Source organism: Ambystoma mexicanum, chromosome 5p (genome assembly GCF_040938575.1).
Source record: "Ambystoma mexicanum isolate Mex_15411 chromosome 5p, UKY_AmexF1_1, whole genome shotgun sequence".
Taxonomy (NCBI): domain Eukaryota; kingdom Metazoa; phylum Chordata; class Amphibia; order Caudata; family Ambystomatidae; genus Ambystoma; species Ambystoma mexicanum.
In genome coordinates this window covers 444,426,774-444,445,741 of record NC_090930.1, presented here as the reverse complement: position 1 = coordinate 444,445,741, position 18,968 = coordinate 444,426,774, and the positions used below count along the sequence as shown (strand labels likewise).

General features: G+C 42.7%; 1 protein-coding gene across 5 annotated transcripts in view; it reads left to right on the top strand.

The window, feature by feature from the left end:
* Nucleotides 1-18,968, top strand: part of DOCK11 (dedicator of cytokinesis 11) — a 1,707,663-nt gene that overhangs the window by 1,221,894 nt on the left and 466,801 nt on the right. For all 5 annotated transcript variants that reach the window (XM_069612850.1, XM_069612848.1, XM_069612847.1 and 2 more), the window contains one exon: nucleotides 13,735-13,872. In XM_069612850.1, the coding sequence (XP_069468951.1) occupies nucleotides 13,735-13,872 (138 nt within the window). The remainder of the gene's footprint in view (nucleotides 1-13,734; nucleotides 13,873-18,968) is intronic.

Genomic DNA, 18,968 nt, shown 5'->3' with positions numbered 1-18,968 from the left:
TAGCAGTAACTTGAATATATGACATATTCATTATGAAAAATGTGGCATGCATTTTCCTTATCTGCCTATTATCCACGTGCTGGATGGACAGAGTATCAAACATTGACAATTTTTCCACTAGGACACTATGTAATAATAAATATAGGTGGCACTAAAAGTAATATTTCAGATAACTATAGTGCATGGTGGCATCAAACGCAAACCTCACTTGTACAAAGAGCAGGGCCTGCAAATTAATTCATAAAGGGAAGTTGAGTATGCATGCCACTTATTTGTCCATTATCCTCCTACTAGCTTGTCAAAGGAACAAAATATAGCCATTTTATCCAAGATACAAACATGGGAACATGATTCGTTTATTTTGCTCATTAATACTTTAGTCAGCTGGGCAAAGTATCTGAAGATGACAGGGTTTTAACAATGCCACTGCTATAATAAGTAAGGACATGTTCTAAAAAATAATTTGCATGGTGGCAACACACTAAAATCTTGCATCTACAAAAAAAGCCAACTGGAACCGCAGGAGGCCCATTTTCCAACATTCACGCACAGTTCAGTACTCTGTCCTGGCTATACTGCTACTGAGGTCTTATCCCTTCAGCACCTCCTTCTAGGCCCCTTCACCATGGCCCAGAGCAACTGGCGAGCAACACTTTAGGGCACCGCAAGCAACATGTTGCTCCCGAGCTACGTGTTGGAGATCACTGTTCTAGAAGGACTATATAGAGCATATGATGCACCCCTTGTATGGCAAACCATGTGCTGCTATTCTTATTAATGGCATCCCCTCTGCAATTTCATTTCGATTCTGGCACTCAACAGGTGTGGCCACTTTATCCCCTGCTATGCACACCGGTCAATGAAACCCTGACATGCAGAGTCAGAATGTAAGCATCTATGCAGGGTGTTTCACTGGGAGCTACTGAACATTCCATATGCATATGTGGATGATGTCCGGCTGTTTACGGCAAATCCAACAAACTCTATTGCTTAGTTTTAACATATCCTCCAAACGTTTGGAGAATTTGCTGGGTAAGTGAATTGTGATATATAAATGAAAACTATCTACTCTAAGACCTATCAATTAAACTATACTTTCTTGTTAGTGAAGATGAAAGAGAAAGTCGTGTGTTTGGAATGTACTGCCACTGATGGTGATGGGTGGGGTAAATATAGTTAAAATAAATACAATTTCAAAATCGATATACCTCTCCCAAATGATTCCATTAGACCCTCAATCAGTTGTAGTTAGGGATTTCGACTCGCTGATTATTAGGTTTGTACAGAGGTTTAGAAAAACAACTATCTTGAGGGTCTTGAAACCAGATTGAGGTCTAGCAATGCAGATTGGAAAGGTTCTATTCGAATGACACAAATGAGGTTTGTCAGACAATGTGTTACACAGATTGATTCTCGGGCATAGTAGGAGATGACTCTCTCAATGATGTATCCATGTTAGCCAAGAAAGGTATTACCATTATCACATTCTAAAATACCTCAGGGGAATGATAAATAAAGCATAATGCGCCCCTTCCTTGAGTGTTGGTCTAAATTATAACAAAGCGAAAGGGTGGAGCTCAGGGCTCTGCCTAACTGGAAATTGATTAGGGTGCACTATGGATGACCGATGGGAATGAGGGATAATGATATGGACTTTCTATAGGAAGGGTAAACTATCGATGGGAGATAGTTTGGAACGACAAGGGCCAATCCTGATAGAGAGAGCATTGTATCACTGTAGATGATCCTTGGAAGGACTGGTTGCCATATATACTAGAGTCTCCTGAAATGGGTTATACAACCATAAACCTTTTTAAGGGTAGAGACATCCTGGGAGGCTATGATTATTTATAGCGTGAATTCCTATCCTAAGAGCCAACACTTCCAGATACTATCAGTTCCTAGTGATGAGCACCGTAATAGCTTGCTTTCCGCACAATGTTTGGAAGATCTGGATATTACTATAGAGTACACAGACATGTTATAATACTTATACCATATCAGAGTTGCCTAATAGAGTGTGTCCTTCCCCTTATTCCTCATCTTGTATATATTCAGCAACATCAGCTAAATCATGGAAATAATGATCCCAGCATGGGGCACAGTGAGACTCCAGCATCAAGGTGCCTCAATGCCACTGCTCCCCGACTCCAGATGTGATATTGGGCACTAAGCCCCACGTGACCTCAGTTCTTTATTTCTGTGCTCTCAGCTTCCCGAAATGTATCTCAAGTTGTTTTTTCTGCACATACAAATGTGAATAATTTTACAACATGTCCACTCCAAAGGTCTCACGGTTTAAATGTTGTGCTGACTGCAACTCAAAGATGTTGGCGACAGATCCACACAACATTTGTCTGTGGTGTTTGGGGAAGGAGCACAGTGTCAAAGAGTGTGGTTCGTGTCAATCCAGGACTGCAAAGGCCTTGAGAGAATGGACTGCCAAATAGGCCACAGGCCGGTCTGCTTCCAAGTCTCTAGGAAGTGTACCCTCGAAACAGAAATCGGCAAAGGCTAAGAGTTTAGGGGTCTCTAAGAGAAGCACTAATAGATCTCAACATACATTTGAGAAAAATGTACTATAAGCACTGAAAACACTCTCATTCAAATCTCTTTATTCCTCCTATTCCTCCTCCAAGACAAAGAAAAGGCATCATCATATGGATACCTCCTCAGAGGTATCACCTGAAAGGGAGCATGTAAAGTTTCTCTCTAAATCCTCCTCAGCTGATCAGTGGGAGAAGGTTTGGCTTCAAATGTTAGAGATATACACCAGCAGCTTCCACGTCGACATCAAAACACAGGGAGGTGCCACTGTGCCTACCAAGGCAGGCAGGGTTACCTCAAACCCCGATACTCAAACACCCAAGAGCTCTGCTTCGGTGCCAATTCAGGTCAGATCGACTTCACTTGTCAGTCCAACTGCTCGACCTAGATGTTCAGCCGGCTTACAGGCCTCTACCCATAATGCAATCATTGCATCATGCGTAAAGGCCTGTAAACCGGCCGAAAATCTATGTTGATGGAGTCATCTACGGAGTCGAGTTTGCGGTATGCTCCGGAATCAAGAGGAGATTTCTTTATGTCCATGCAATCTATTTTCAACGAGAAAGGGCTTCCCATCCTGTTTTGGCCGTTCTCGTAAAACAAGGACTATTGCATAATATAAAATGATATCCTGGATTAAGGGCATCCTACGAAGCCAGTGTTTCCATTTAATGTGGCTTTTAAGGAACCAATTATGGACCTTTGAAAGAGACCTTGTTTTTTACCAAAACTGTAAAGGACCTAAGGAGCTGGTAAAAAAAATACAGGCCAGTACCATCTCTCCCAGATTTCTTTTATCTTAACACCCCACCCCTGAAAGCCTAGTAGCGCAGGTGGCCACAAGCAGGGCAATTAGTTTTTTCCTGTCTGCCTACCAACAGCAATGGTAAAAAGATAGATGTCATGGCAAAGAAGGTGTTCATCTCAGGGAGTGTGAAATTAAAGGCCATTATTACCTAGTTCACACATTTTCTATGTGAAGTAATTTCATAGGTGGCATTCCACTTACCCGGAGAGGAACTGTAGGATGTCATTAATGAGCTTGTTTCTAATAGGAAGGAGGCAGCCTGCCAAACCTCTTCCTAAATGCTCTCCCTCTAGTGCCCTCCGCTCATTGTCCTCCAACTCTCTGTGGATGAGCCGCTTTTACAAACAGAGATTTGGGGGTAGATGTTTATCCTCCTCAGGTGCTTCCCTATGGAGCGGCCTCTCTTCCTCTATCCGTCTTGAGCTGGAGCACCTTAAGTTCCGAAAACTCCTCAAGAACTTCCTTTTCTCCTCCTTCTCTCTCCACCCTCCTTCTCCTCCCTAACTCTGTTCAGTTTTTGCTGACTGGTTGCCTGGGTCACCTCCAGAGCCTACAGGTCCGACGCTCCCACGCCAGACCTTTTGCACTTGCCTTTGGGCTGCTGCACTTTGTGCTTCATTACAGCTTTTCAGCTTACGCTCCTTGAGTGGAGCAACCTCTCTGCACTTAACCCAGGGCCCTGCTGGACCGGAGTATTTGTTCCTCCCCATCCCCCCATATCTGCACCTCCGTCTGTACGTATGCATGACCTAAATGTACTAGGACCATTTAGTTTGTCTGTCCTGTAGCGCCACCCCCCACCGATTTTCGTTCCCCCCCCCCAAGCTTGGTCTCAACTGTACCACTTCATACACTTGCACTAGGAGAAATGTCGTCAGGTCTAGTATGCTAGTTTTTCTATTTAGATCATTCAGAATTTTCAAGGCCTAAGAATGATTACTGTATTCCCTTGTTCCCATCCCACCTTGAAGTGCTTTGAAGCACTTCACTTGTGTATACGCGCTATTTAAATAAACAATAAACAAATACAAAAAAAATAAATTTGTTAGCTGTATTTCTACTTTGCCAGGTAGGGGAGGGTCCTGGAATTAATCCGATGGTGATATGATATGATATAGCATTTATAACGCGCCTGTACACAAGTGTTTCTAGGGGTGACAAGACAAGGTGGGGGAAATAGAGGGAGGACAAAACAACGATCTTACTAAGCCTTGTGTCACTCAGATCGCGCAAGTGTAGGAAAGCGGAAGGGGAGAAGTGCAGAGGGGGTAGGGAGAGGGGAGAAGTGCTGGTAACTCAAAAAGTGCAGCCAGCGAGTGACTAATAAGTGCAGAGAGAAGATACTGTAGGGTTGCAGATACAGACCATAAGTGCTGGGCGAGTCCGGAGGCAGTGCAAGGGCAACTGAATATGCAAGAGCCTGGACACGAGTTCAGAGGGTAGCCAGGTGACCAGTGTGTGGAGCAGTCGGGACATCAGCAGGGGAGGGGAAGAGAGAAAGCGGAAGCAAAAAGGAAGGTCTTGAGTTGCTTCCAGAACCAGAGGTGGTTCTGCTCAAGTTTGGGAGAGGCAGGGAGGCTGTTCCAGATGGAGGCCCCAGCCGAAGAGAGAGATCTGCCCCCAACTCTCTGCTTTGAAAAGCGTCTGACCCTCAGAGAGTTGGAAGTGGATGAGCGGAGAGCTTGGGAAGGGAGATGTTTAGGAAGAGAGAGATGGAGGTAGTGCGGTCCCAGGCCCCAAAAAGCCTTGTGGATGTTGCAAAGGGTCTTGAACTTGATCCTTGCTGCCATAGGGAGCCAGTGAACAGATTTCAGAGTTGGAAACATACGATCCCTGGGCTTAAGGCCAAGACAAGTCTCGCAGTCCTGTTCTGGATAAATTGTTGAGGTCGGAGAGTAGAGGCAGGCAGATTTAGAAAGAGGCTGTTGCAGTAGTCCAGCCTAGAGAGGACCAGAGCTCTGGAGAGAGTGAGCTTCTGGGGGAAAGTGAGGAAAGGAAGAATACCTCTGAGGAGGTCCAGCTGATAGTTTGACATCTTAGAGACATCAAAGATGTAAGGAGAGAAGGAGAGGGTGGAGTCGAAGATGACACAAACGTTCTTCGCCTCACAGGTAGGAGGAGGGCCCAGTGTGGGCAGCCAGAGAGAGAGAGGAAAGGAGGATCTCAGTCTTACTTGCATTAAGACAGAGATCATTAACGGCAAACCATTCCTAAATTGCAGCCAGACAGTCTGATATGAGAGAAGGGGAAGAGGCGGCTGAGGGGAGCCTGAAAGAGAGCTGGGTGTCATCCGCATAACACTGAAAGTTGGAGCAGCAGAAAGTAGCAATGTGATGGGCAAGAAGTGCCAGGTAGTGGTTGAAAAGCCAGGGAGAAAGGTTAGACCCCTGGGGAACCCCAAAAGTAGAGTGAGAGGTAGAATAAAGGAAAAACTCCATTTGGACCTGAGAGGGTCGGTCAGTGAGAAAGGAGGTCAGCCCGGCCAGGGCCTGATCAGTGATAGCTAGGTTATCACTGAGGTTATTGAGCAGGATGGCATGGTTGACTGTATCAAAAGTAGAAGAAAGATCGAGGATAATGAGAACAGAAGGAAGGTTAGAGTCAAGGTTAGAGAGCAGGTCTTCACAGGTGTTCAGGAGAGCAGTTTCTGTGCTTCTGGCAGCTCTGAAGCCAGACTGGTGGTCGTGGATTCAGTGTGCAGATTAAGCTGAGAGATGGCCAGGTTTACCAAGAGTTTGCCCAGGAAAGGAGTGATGGAGATCGGGCAATAGTTGGCCAGAGAGGAAGGACCAGCAGAGGGCTTCTTTAGAAGGGGGTGCATAAGGGAGTACTTAATGGGGGAGGGAAAGGTTTCAGTAGCAAAGGAGTGATTTCAGAAATCAGCCAAGGCTGGAGCAAGGTTGTCAATGTGGTCCCTGATGGTTCTGGATGAGCAGGGGAGAACCTGCTTTGATGGTGTCCTCACTGATTACCTGGCGGTGACCTCTCCCCATTTGGTGAGTGGACGGCAGCCGCTACCTGATCCTGACCCTCTGGGCGGCTATATGAGGGAGGATCACATGGGGGAGATGACCTCAGGGGGAGTAGCAAGGCACCATCAGACAAGGCATGGTATTCCCCTTCCTCTCCTGACGGTACCCCATCCATACCCAATGTCCTAATAGCATATTGTTACACTTCCCCTCATCCATTTAAGAAGAACATGGAAAATCTTTCCCCAAGAACTGTATGAAAGTCTCATAAAAATACTTTTCCAAACTCTACCTGCAAGTCACTCACAGATGGCTTTCCCTTAAAGAACACTTACCGAGACTTTGTATGTAAAGCATCAGGTGTGGACTAACATTCCCATAAATACAAAGATACTGGAACAAGGAAGAGGAGCCGAGTAATGCAGAGTTGAAAAGACCAAGAGTGTTGGCTGCGCTCTAGTTGTTCATCGCACATACCTGAAGCTGGGAAATTTAAACAGTGGGCACAGCTGAGTGTGACGCTCCATTGCTGGAAGGAGAAGGGTGTGTCTCCGGGTTGGAACTGGGAGGCAGTGGGGCTGCAGGAGCTGCCATGGAGCCATCTCACTCAAAGAGGTGGAAGCAGAAGGTCGTTGACCAAAGAATAGAAGCAGTGGGAACACCAGAAGCCAACTAAGGGCTCCTAGGTGTTTGCAGCCGTTGAGCAACACTGCTTACCTTAGGGAAGCCTGACACAGAGAAGAGAACCCCACCACGGACTGCAGCGGGCAGAGAAACCAAAGAGCAAGAGCAGCAACAGGAAAAGAGATGCTGATCACTTGTTACCGGTTTGCCACAGAAGGGATAAAATATGCCAAACAGAACCGGTGAGTCCCCAAAACGGAAACAGGGACACTGGGGTGTATGGGCAGCCGTGCTGCATGCAAATAAACATTAACGCCAATGAAGTATTGAATACGTAACAGCTGCATGCATACGAACATTAAGCAAACCAACGAAGTATTGAAAAGTGATAAAGCCAGTCGGCATTTTGTTAAATTCTGTTAAATTGGAATACTTACAAGTCTGCGAGTGTATGCAATACATACATGGGAAAAGTCTTGGCAGGACAGTATACAATGCAGATTCAGTACTGTACACTGAAAAGTCAGGAAGATAGCACCGTTGGAAGTGTGTGCAAGGCCCACACAGGAAGAGGCCTGACAGAAGGGTAAATCAAACAAAGTAAAGCTGCAAGAGTGTTTGTTCAAGACAATCTTGGCAGGAGAGTATAACCAGCAGTTACAAGTGTGTTAAAGCGGCAAGTGTGTTTGTACAAGATATTCCTGGCAGAAGAGTATACCAGGCCGTTCCAAGAAAGTCCTGGCAAGAGAATATACTAGGCAAATATAAGTTTAAAGAAAAGAACCCTGGTAGGGAAACATACCAGGCAAGAACAAAGTAAACAGTGCATAAGAAATACATCGCCAAAAAAGGCTCCTGAGTAGTATATATCAGGACAAGCCAAAGGTTGTGTAAAGCCAGAGGAAAGATGGAAAACCTGACATGGGAGTACACCAGGTACCCTAGCAAGATAAAAGACAAATGAATCAATATGTTTAAATATCTGTTGTGTTGTGAAGGAAGAGAAACTCAAGGAACTGATATCTTTTGAAAATCCTATAGAAGGAAGAGAAATCCAGGGGAAGGGAACCACCCTCTGGAGTACGGAACTCTATGCTTATGCTCGAGGCCAAAGACATTTCCCTTTCCATCTTAAAGTTTATTTCTTTAGATTATGAGGGTCAGGATAGTACTGTGGACACGGGACAGTTTTTTTTTAGACATTCCGACATCGACAGACCCTTAGATTTGGTATTAGGTAGGGAAACTCCTCTAGTGCTGGGACAGAGAGGCAGTTCCCCACCCCATTTTATTTTAATCAAAGGCTTTGACCAAAACCATGAATCCCTTGTGTCTGAGTCTCATTCCTAATTCCTCTCAGTCCTCTTTATTCATGTTCTTTCAGGTGCGAGTCTGAACACTTCAGTCCAGCAACAACCTCTAGTACCAGTCCAACGCTTCAACTGGAAATGCCAAGGAACATCCTCTTCGTCTCCCCTAGCAACCATCCTATGGAACACCACATCCCAAAGATTCTGTGCAGTGGAAGAACACCAGACCTTACAACAGTCACTTAAAGCCTGGCCATTCACCATTCCTAAACATCAAAGTAGTGTGAATACCCAATTGGACAGTTCATCTTTTTTTCCTTTTTTGTAAATGGGATTATGTGACATATCAGGGCAGCTCTGATGCACGTTTTGGAGGTTTATTGTTATTGATGTGAAAAAAGGAACAAAATAAGCCAGATAGGCCAGCTTTACCCCTGTGAGCATCAGGATTTTTGTTGGACTCAGGTTGGGATGTTCTTTCTGGGAATCTAGTGATGTAGGGAACAGCATGGAAATCTAGCAGACTGACACCCGAGTACTGAGATTAAGCCTGTGTTTTTGTTAGTGTTCATTTAAATTGCATTGGATTTAAAAAGAGGTCCTTGCATGTTCCACAATGTCTGTCGGGTTATTGTTCCTCTTTTAGGAAATCTGTGCTGGCGTTCTAGTCCGTTTGCAGTATTGCACTGTTTTCATTTGGGCATTTTCTGGAACCCATTTTTTAAGCAGACGGTAAATTGAGTGAGGCACTTTGCCACTCTTCTGGTCCTCATTGTGTTCCAATCTCTTCTGTGAAGGAAACCCTTTCTGATGGAGCTGTGTCTCTTCCATTGCACATGCACTTTGCGTTTGTCTCAATATAGGCTGCTTAGCCAATCTAGCACAGTCTTTAAAGCAGGGATTTTCGTCTGGAAACATCCTAATGCAGGATCTCAGCAGAGATCAGCTGCAAGAAGTTGACCCACCATCAGCCTTGTAAAGGTACCATTTTTCACAGCATAAATTTGCTGCATAAACATCCTAATTAATTCCTAAAGGTCCTTAGTTCATCAATATATATATTTTTCTGAGATTCACCTTGAATGCTGGCATGGTTTATGTCAACTTTAACCAGCAAAATCTGGGAAGACCCTAATGGTGTTCAGAAAAAAGGACAGTCAAGTCCAAAAATATAATAGACTCCCACCAAAATCTAGTATTGTACACTTCACTTTTAGCAACAGTGGGTGCATTGTACTTTCAGTACATCAAAATGACAAAAAGCACTCCTGCACACATGAAGCAACGGAACACACCAATATCAAAATGTGTCCAGAGAATCACACCGATATCAACATTAAATATAGAACTTCGATTCTCAGATCAAATTATGTTTAACATTAAAGAGGGGTTTTTACAACGCATGAAGTGACCTTGTTAGTAATTACACCTATAGTCTACGTATGTTTCGCCATCCTGATGGTGAAAACAGATTGTGAATTTTTTTGTCTCTGCATTTGTCTTCTTCAGGACAAGTATTAAATATACTGAAAACTTAATTGTAGTTTATGCAAAAGAAATCCTGAAAAAACATATATGACAGACTGTCATTTGGCAATCCATCATAATCCTAGAATAATCACCAGTACACAAAATAAACAGTATAGAAATACTATTAAATGTCCACACTAAAGGGAATTGCACAGAGATCCACTAGACAGAATTATCTACAGATACAAGCATTTCACAGAGCCAAGACTCTATATTGGTTTCAATTATGACAATTGCGATGCACATCATTATGAAATAACTGAGGCACAGATGATATGAAAAATATAGAAAAGATCCAGCTGTTGGACAAACCAACATAGAGGCACAACTGTACAGCAGAGATAGAGTATTGAAAGATAATGCAAGTAGAGTAAAATGATTTCCTCATGGGAGCAGTAACCAATAAGTAGAGACCTGAATAAGGTGACCAAATGTATATAAGCAACATTCTTATGTTTGCTCAATGTTGTTGCCTAATCTGTATTTAGACGGCTATATTGCAAGGAAAATGTTGTCCAGTTGTGGTTGTGCCTCCTGATTGGAGGTGTTTGTTTATTGCATTATGTCTGGTGAAAAGGTAGCAAAATGTAAGCAACATGTGCACTAATGATGCTACACAGTTTAATACCTGCGAATGTCATGTATCACAGGCGAGGAGGGCACTTTACAATGGGACAGGGTGTCGAAATCCTTCCTCAAAATACAGATCCCACGGGTTACCTCTAGTATATGTTTGAGAGAGCTCCTGAACAGAATGTCTGCCTGCAAGAGAGTGAATGAAAATGTCAGTTGAGTCTGTTAGACAATAGGGAACTATAATTTACAGGAACACAGATCAATATTGAACTTGTGTTGAGCTGTGTTCGTCCATCGTCTCGCGTTTGGCATGCCTGGTGCAGTTTTGGAACCTGCCAGTCTTTAAGTGTGAGCATCACACGGGCTAGTTTAATGTAAAATCTACACGTCACATTGTTCCTGCTTTGTTAATGTGTCATTCAAAAACAATGAAGGTAATTCCATCCTCGAGTTTGTCAAGGAAATGCATCAATAGGTGTCCATGTAAACCTACATGTATTGTCATGCCAAGAAGCCAAGGTAGTTATGGTGCAGGATCGGTTATATGTAAATGAACATGTAACACGTCATGTGTGAGGGAAATACATAGAGCATCATGCAAACTGTAGAAACAAAATCCTCCCTCTCATTAGGTCCTTTACGGTTTGAATTAGAAATATTAAGCTGGTAGAGTTCTCTGATTTTCAGCATCTGGGTGTCTCCCCTTCTCCAGGAAATTGCCAGCTTCACAATGGTTGTCCCGAGTAAGCCTGATTCTCTTTGTCCCATTTAAGGATATTGCTAATGTTATGGGTATATTGCTTTTCCTTATCCTCGACCTATGTTCAGTCACATGAGTAGCAATGTTATTATAGTTCATCCTATGTAAATCTAGTTACATGAGAAAGGCAAACAATAGATAATGTTTGTGGAATTGAAATTAGAATGTGACCTACTGTCCCAACTAATGATTGTGTATTCAAATCTCATTGAGCTGGTTATTGTTTTACAGGAAACACAGCACGCCTATGGAAAGTCTCCCCAGATGGGTGGTATACCCAATGTATTTATAATTCTGCATTCTGTTGGTTGTTTTGACACCAGAAACTGGCACATGATTTTGCCGTTCTTGAATGCAAGTGTGGAGATTTAGCAATATAATAAAATCTTGCTTGAAATGCCAGTTTCTACGTATAGTCGGACTTATTGTGTAGCCAAAAACATGGTGTTGTAATGTACTTTCTTCCTGCCTTGTCTGCCTTGCATGAATGGTGATGTCATGAGAGTTCTGAGAGTGGAATGTGCTGTGAGTGCTGACTACTGAATGTTCTATGGATGAGAGTCTAGCTCTGAGAGAGGGTGAGGAAGTTCCCTAATGTACTTGAGTCCTGTGTGCTGTGTGTCTTTGGGGTTTACCTGTTCTGTACTGCAACACTAAAGAAGCTTTACTTTTGTACTGGCAGCTCCTTGTCATCTCTGGGAAACCGCCACCTCTAAACACATGGTTACGCATGGAATCCAATCGTATGTTGGATCTAGTTTTGGTCTCTAGTAGTGTGTTTTCCTATCAGTGTTTTTGTCCATTTTCAGTGCAGAATTAACCACCTTTTATGGGTAAGCCCTTCCGTTCAATTTATGTTGCCTCTTCCAAGCCTCACGAATGAAAGCCACTTTGTTGTTGCAATTCCTTTTGTCTGAGGAACTGTCCATATGAAGGAGCATTCTTAAGGCTCATTGGATAGTAATGTTCCCATGAATGGGGAAGGATGTGTGTGTGTGTTGATGAAAGAAGAGGGTTATAGGGCTGATGATGAGTGGGACCTTAAGAGTGTCATTCTTGTGTTCCAATGTGTCACTTATCCCTATAGGAAGGCTACCTGTGAGTAGGGTCTTGTGGATGCTCTTTTAAACATGATGACCTGAAAGCACCCGGTACCATGATGAGCTAAGAAGAATAATGAAGTGCCCTTATGCCTCATGCTACCTAAGTGAAGTTTAGCCTTTATTAATGCACCCTACAACACAATCTTCTTTGCAACTCGTCGTTTATGCAAATTAAAAGATGCCTTTTGTCTTGAAGGGCTTCATCAGATCAAGCATTAATAATATTAGAGCTCTACTGATACCACTCATCCGAACATATCAATGCCGTTTTGTGGGTGGAAGCAGGGGGCAGCCGCCTCTGTGTCCTCTGTTCCCGATATGTTTTTGGGTGTGTTTACATTCCATATTTTTTGGTTGGGAATATTTTACTCTTTTAATGGAGTATAAGCGGTTGGTATGCCACTTATCTGTAGGGTAGGGGACACCAACACAGTTTTTGAAGGGCTAAAAAGTAAGTAGAGTGGAGGATATGAATACCTCTACAAGCGTACACGCGGAAGCCTCTCCTGCATGCTACACAAATCTTTTCTGCACCTTGGTCTGGGGTTATCTTCACCAATGTGATATACTGAATATTTGGCATCGTTAGCGCTTCTTGCATGAAGAATCTGGAATTTGTGCCATTGATTTGTAGCATTATTGTGAACCTTCATCGCACAGCCCCTTTGTGTGTCCCTTGTCTTCAAACCTTTATTTTTCATTCAGACCTCATAGTGCTTATACTCTGTGTCTCTATTTCAAACACTTCACTGCACAACTACTTTATCAGCGATGTCTACAGGTGTTGCCCATGGCTGAGAGGCAGGACTTGTTCAATGTGCCCCTTGCTATATCTCTGTTTCTTTGGGTTAATCTGAGCGATCCGAAAGCAGAGACGGCAGAAGTCAATATGAAAAAGTTGATGTTCATGGTCCAAAGCTCTGATCCCGGTTACCAACCTTTCGCCCATAGTTAATCAATGGAAGAAGGTACACAGAAATGTTGGTTCACACTGAGAGGCGTGCCAGCCAGATGTTGAGGGCAAAGGTCGCCTGGTGCAAAATGTGACTTTTCATCTTCTTGGGTTTCCCTCGGAGAGGCCTATGAGTTCAGACTCCAGGTACACTTACTTATTTCGGTGCACACAGGTTGCTTGTGCTCCAACACATTCTTCCATTTCCTAAGGTAGCAGATGACAATTACTGACTCAGCTGACACTTCTGCTCTAAGAAAGACGTTTTCCAACGAAACTGCTGTGTACAGGGATCTTATAGTAGGATCCTTATTGAAGAAAGTGTGTTTCAAGTTCATGTTCTGGTTCCTTTATTGGTTAGACTGAAAATGCATGATATTCATGAGAAACATTGCTCCTATTTAAGAAGGTAGCTTCATTTTGGAGAACATTTTATGTACGAGTTTTAACATATGCCTACCTCCACGATTCTTAAAGTAAAACAATGTGTCAAGCAGAATATGGGGATGTGAATGTTGGATACTTAAGGAAAAAACACTTTTTTGTTTCCAGACCCAGCTCCTCAACAATGATGGCCATAATCCACTCATGAAGAAAGTATTTGACATCCATCTTGCTTTTCTTAAAAATGGGCAGTCTGAGGCATCGTTAAAACATGTGTTTGCATCACAGAGGGCTTTCATTAATAAGGTACGTAAACCGGGGAACAGTTCAAAATAATCCTGGACACTATCTCATCACCTTTAAGAAGAAAGTGGTTTGTCAAATAATTCTCCTTTATCTTCTTCAGCACCCAATACTCACATTCACAATGCCATGTTATAATTATATCAAATTTTTCTTTTGTGAATCCTGGTGGATTTCTCACTGATTATATGCACTGAAATATTAGGTGTTACACAAATGCATTGTCCTGAAGTGGGATATGGATCTGTTTTTTACTTTGCTTCTGATTGGTAAATGTACAAGGAGGGTAGAGTTACTGCCTGGATCATTGTCGTCCACAGTGTTTCATTTATTTTCTGGGGCTGTAGATGAATATGGATCAGTCTAAAGTGCAACCTTGCCATTTGTGGGAGCAGGAAGATCATTTACCAGGAGTCTTCAATACTCTGAGTCCAAGCCTTCCTTGTCACAGTCCTTATTTCATGAGGTGATTCCGCACTCCATAGTGAAACAAATCTTCTCCTCTCTGCCTCTCTGCGATATAAATTCCCATAATACATGTCTTTATTATATTAATCGGTTGTATAGGAGACTGAGGACTGTGCAAGGAAGACTTGGGCTCTGAATAATGGAGGTTACAGATACATGATCGAGCCAGTAATACCTTATCCATCTTCATTTTCTTGGTTGTTACTCTCTTAAGGATGTTCCTAACCATGACAAATACTGACACAGCCAGGCATTGCACACATCCAGGAAAACCTGTAACAACCAAGCAGATTGTAATTTTGTTGTAATGTGGAGGGGGGCGGTGGGTAACGGTTGGGGAAGGGATGAGCTGAGAGGTGCCTTGTGCAGGGATCTGAGGATGTGGTTAAATAAATAATAAAAGCACATATGTGTATGTATACATTTATATAAATATATTCAATGAAAAAAGTTTGTTAAAGGGACGTTATGGTTACTAGTAAAACCTCAAAACCTCAGAGATTCGCCAGTTATGGTAAATAACCGTGCACTGCTAAGACTAACACCCAGGACATCAAAGATGACATCACAAATGTCATTGATGACATCACTTATGACATCACATATCTGGGCACAAAACACACCCTGGACGTTGCTGCCCAGGTGCCCAATGCCGCACTCCTAACGGGATAGTATCCCAGGTCAGTTAGCTCAACTAGTGCGAGAAAGAAGACTCAACTGAGTCAATTATCCACAATAGTTAAGGCGATAAAGTTGCAATTTTTGTGGCGAGTACCATGTCAAGGTGCTCCACAATTTAACAAAATCTTATAATCATTCAAGTATCCACTTCTTTCAATATTTCTGTCTGCTAGAGTAGAGAAAGGAAAACAACCAGACTAACTCAAGGCAGGTTCAACAGAAAGCTTCAAATGTTTATATTTAAAAGGCTCTGTGCGTTGCACTGTTAATTTCCACAGTGCAGTGTGTAAACAGTAAATAATAGTAAAAAATTGTCACAAGGCAGTGATTCAAAAAACAACAATGGTACAGTTTGAGCTGTAAAAGATTGTGTAAACCAAAATAAGGTCAATCCAATGGGTGTTACAGGTTGTATCACAATTACATCATTGATGATAACTTTTAGAACTTCCCACATCAATCTTTTCAAGTTTTCAACATAGAATAAGCACTCCTAGGTGGTGTTGGGTGTCAACGCGTTTCGGATTACATTAATCCATCTTCAGGACTGGATGTGCTCATGTTTCAAAATATATTCAAAGTGTAGTCTCTGGGTGGGTCCTAAAACAATATATAAATAAACTCATCAATTGGTGTTGTATATAATATTCCAGGCTAAAAAAATTAACTGGAAGATATACTAACCTAATGGGTCCTGAAAGCAGGGCTCATGAGGTATTATCGGGTCTGGAGTGAGTATCTTAACCGCCAGACCGCAGGTAAGTGGTGGCAGGATGCAGGTCCCTAGCAGGAATCTGCAAGAGAATGCAAAGCCCCTGCCATGGAAGGCAGAGGACCTGTTGTAAACAAGTTACTGTGTTCAGAACGATAAGCCCCTGTCATGGGAGGTAGAGGACCTGTTGTAAACAAGTTAGTCTGTTCAGAATGGTGTACTGGCGAATTGCTCACAAATATGGGGTACAGGAACAAAAGGTTCCTAAAATTCTAACATAATGGAGAAAAATCGAACGCAATTCCGTAGTTTAAAACGTATCTCTAGTGTAAAAAAATGATCGTAGCTATTGTAAATAGGACACGGTATCGTGTCTGTGACAGAGATCGTAACCGGCTGGGTAAAATGCACTTACTTGTTTACTGCATGGAGAATGAATCCACAAGCGTCCCGTCACCAAGACGGGTCGCTCGCAAATGATCACTGATAAAGTGGTCTTTAGGGACACCACGCATGCGCGCGCGTAAGCGCAGCGGGCGCCATGTTGGTGTGGGCATGTAGCCGGCCGGGACGTACGGAATGCAGTGTTCCGAGCGAGGCCGCAACAATACTGCATATTCCACACACAGGCGAGTTGCGCCTGTTAATGTAATGATAACGATCCTGAAGAGACCATGCCGGATCGAGAGGATCAAAGTAAATGGAAAGGGAGGTGAGGGGTAAGAGAACAGTGAATTGTAGATATGGGCTGTCACGCCCCACCTCCTGCAAGGTAAGTGAGACCCAGGGTGAGGAGCAAGCAATCAAGTCAGCTCCCATCCCTAAGTGGGTCAAAACGTTAAAATACACTGAAGGGTGTGTACATGTGTGATGACTGACCAATTGGCGCGAGTCATGGGTACTCGAACATATCGCTGTTTAGAACCTGTCTAAACAGCTATTATGCTGACGGTCCCCAAGCTGTTCACATTCTGTAGGAACGAATGACAAGTATTAGCCTTGTTTTTGTTCACAGACATATGTAGGCTAGGTGGTTTTGTTCACTAGTAGTCAGAATATTGAAATTCAAAAGCTGCTATATATCTAGACATTAACCTTGTTGTATGCTCTTAAAGTACTTTCCTTAGAGTTTGGTCTCAGAACATGGTGCACATATATATGGGTCAATAGGCAGGCCTCAAACACACAATTTATTTGTATACATGAAGATAAACTTTAATGTTATTAACATTTTCTGGTGATGCTGTTTCTTTCTTCGTTACTTTAGTTTCCCTGTATGTGCCTCTGATTGGTATGCATTGTGGGTCTTCATATGTATTGTTTGTACTAGCACAAGTATGTAGTAAGTCTTAAATTGTTAGCTAGTTATTACATATTTAACATTACTCAAAACTCTGATAAGGTAGCATTCATTATTTAACTATCCAAAATTACAAGATTGTAAATATTGTACTTCTATGGTGCATGATGAAGCCATTGCCTATGTTTATGTATGATTAGGTTCCTGTATTAACAACAACACTGCAATATAATGTTTTGTTTAGATGAGTACATTCTTTAATAGATTAAGTAGTTCACTATAGGTCTCCCGATCACCCCTGACATCTTGTTACCAACATTATAAACACAACCCCCTGTAGGGACGTTTTCATAAAAATTAATTTCATATGGGATGTCATCACTGATGTCATCAATGACATTTGTGATGTCTAGTCGTCGGAATTTGAATTGAATGTCAGCAGTGACCCATGGAAAGTTACCCTGGATCATTGTTACAGCACACAACGTCACCCAGAAGAAACAAACAACACAAAAGATGTTTCAGAATTGCTTGCAGAACCGCTCTCACAATCCACTCCCTATAAAGAAATGCTATCTTAGAAACAATGTTCCCTGTTTCCCCCAATGCACGTGGACAAATCGAAAATATTACACACAGAAATAACTGAAACATCTTTGCTACTGATTGACGATTGTGCTTGTGATGTGGACTTCACTCTTCCTAGTGTTTAGGACGTATCCACCACCATGGAATCGCAAACCAGTATACTTCTGGATGATTGACTATTAAAGGAACCAAAATACATTTTAATCGACTGTTGCTGGATCGAGATTATGAAAATGATTAAATGTGATCATAAATTGAGTCGGAGGATTTGCAGGGAGCCATTGGTGAAGTTTATTTGGGTAGTAAAAGGCACCAATCCGAAGATCAAGGGTAGCTGTGAACACCACCATATCTCATGTTCATGGTCTGCTCAACCTATACTTGGAAAAGTTCCTGCTGGAAATGTACTTTGTTCATCTGCTTTGTTGTTTGGCAGATAAACACACATTACCATTTAAGTTTTTCTAACTTTGTGGGAATCGAGTTCCTTTCAAAAACCCGGTACTGCAAATGTTAATGTTAATGTTAAAGGATATTTGTCCTGCGCACTATCATCACCAAAGTGTTCCCCTGGCGCTCTGGCGGCTCTGAAAAAAGGAAAGGGGGGGTGAGTTAGCAGGACAAGCTGGAAAAGGGCAAGAGATCAGTGATGTGCTGCTGGCAGCCTCAGCCCGGTGGGTCAGTTGTCTGGGCTTGGGGTGTTTTACCGTCGGTAGTCGTCCTATGCTGTTGCGCGTGAGTCTATGTGTGGTTTGTTTTGTTGTTGCAGTATATTGAAGTTTGTGCGGATTGTTGTGTTATAGGCTTGTGGTTGTGTTGGTTAGAGTTTGAGAGGTCTATGCGGAGGGGTGAAATTGTTAGTGGATTGGTTAATTGGCATAGCTGTCCTTGCAGTTATGTCTAGGTGTGATGCTTGCTATCATTCACTATTCCATTTGAGTGTGGCACTTGCTAATCTTCAATATCCTATCTAGATGTGAGGTTCCCATATATCTATAGTTCGTGAGTAGGCTGGTGATCGCCTGCAAAATTCTGTTTCCATATCTTTGCACCACGTCATGTCATCATCATGCAGCCACCTATGCACCTGCGGCACATCGCAACTGTTCCAGGTCATAAAATGCACCTTTTCGCCAGCACTAGGCTGATGTATAGGAGTTTCCTAGCGCTGCCACTCAATTCCAGACATACAACACATGATTTATCTCGGGATTCCAGCTTGTACCATCCATCCAATCATGTTCAGTATTTGATTTCAGAACTCCATTAGGCAAGGGCATAATCACATCATAAATATGAACCCAGCCCCCACACCCATGCACTGTGGTTATCAGAAGAATTTCTTGTTCT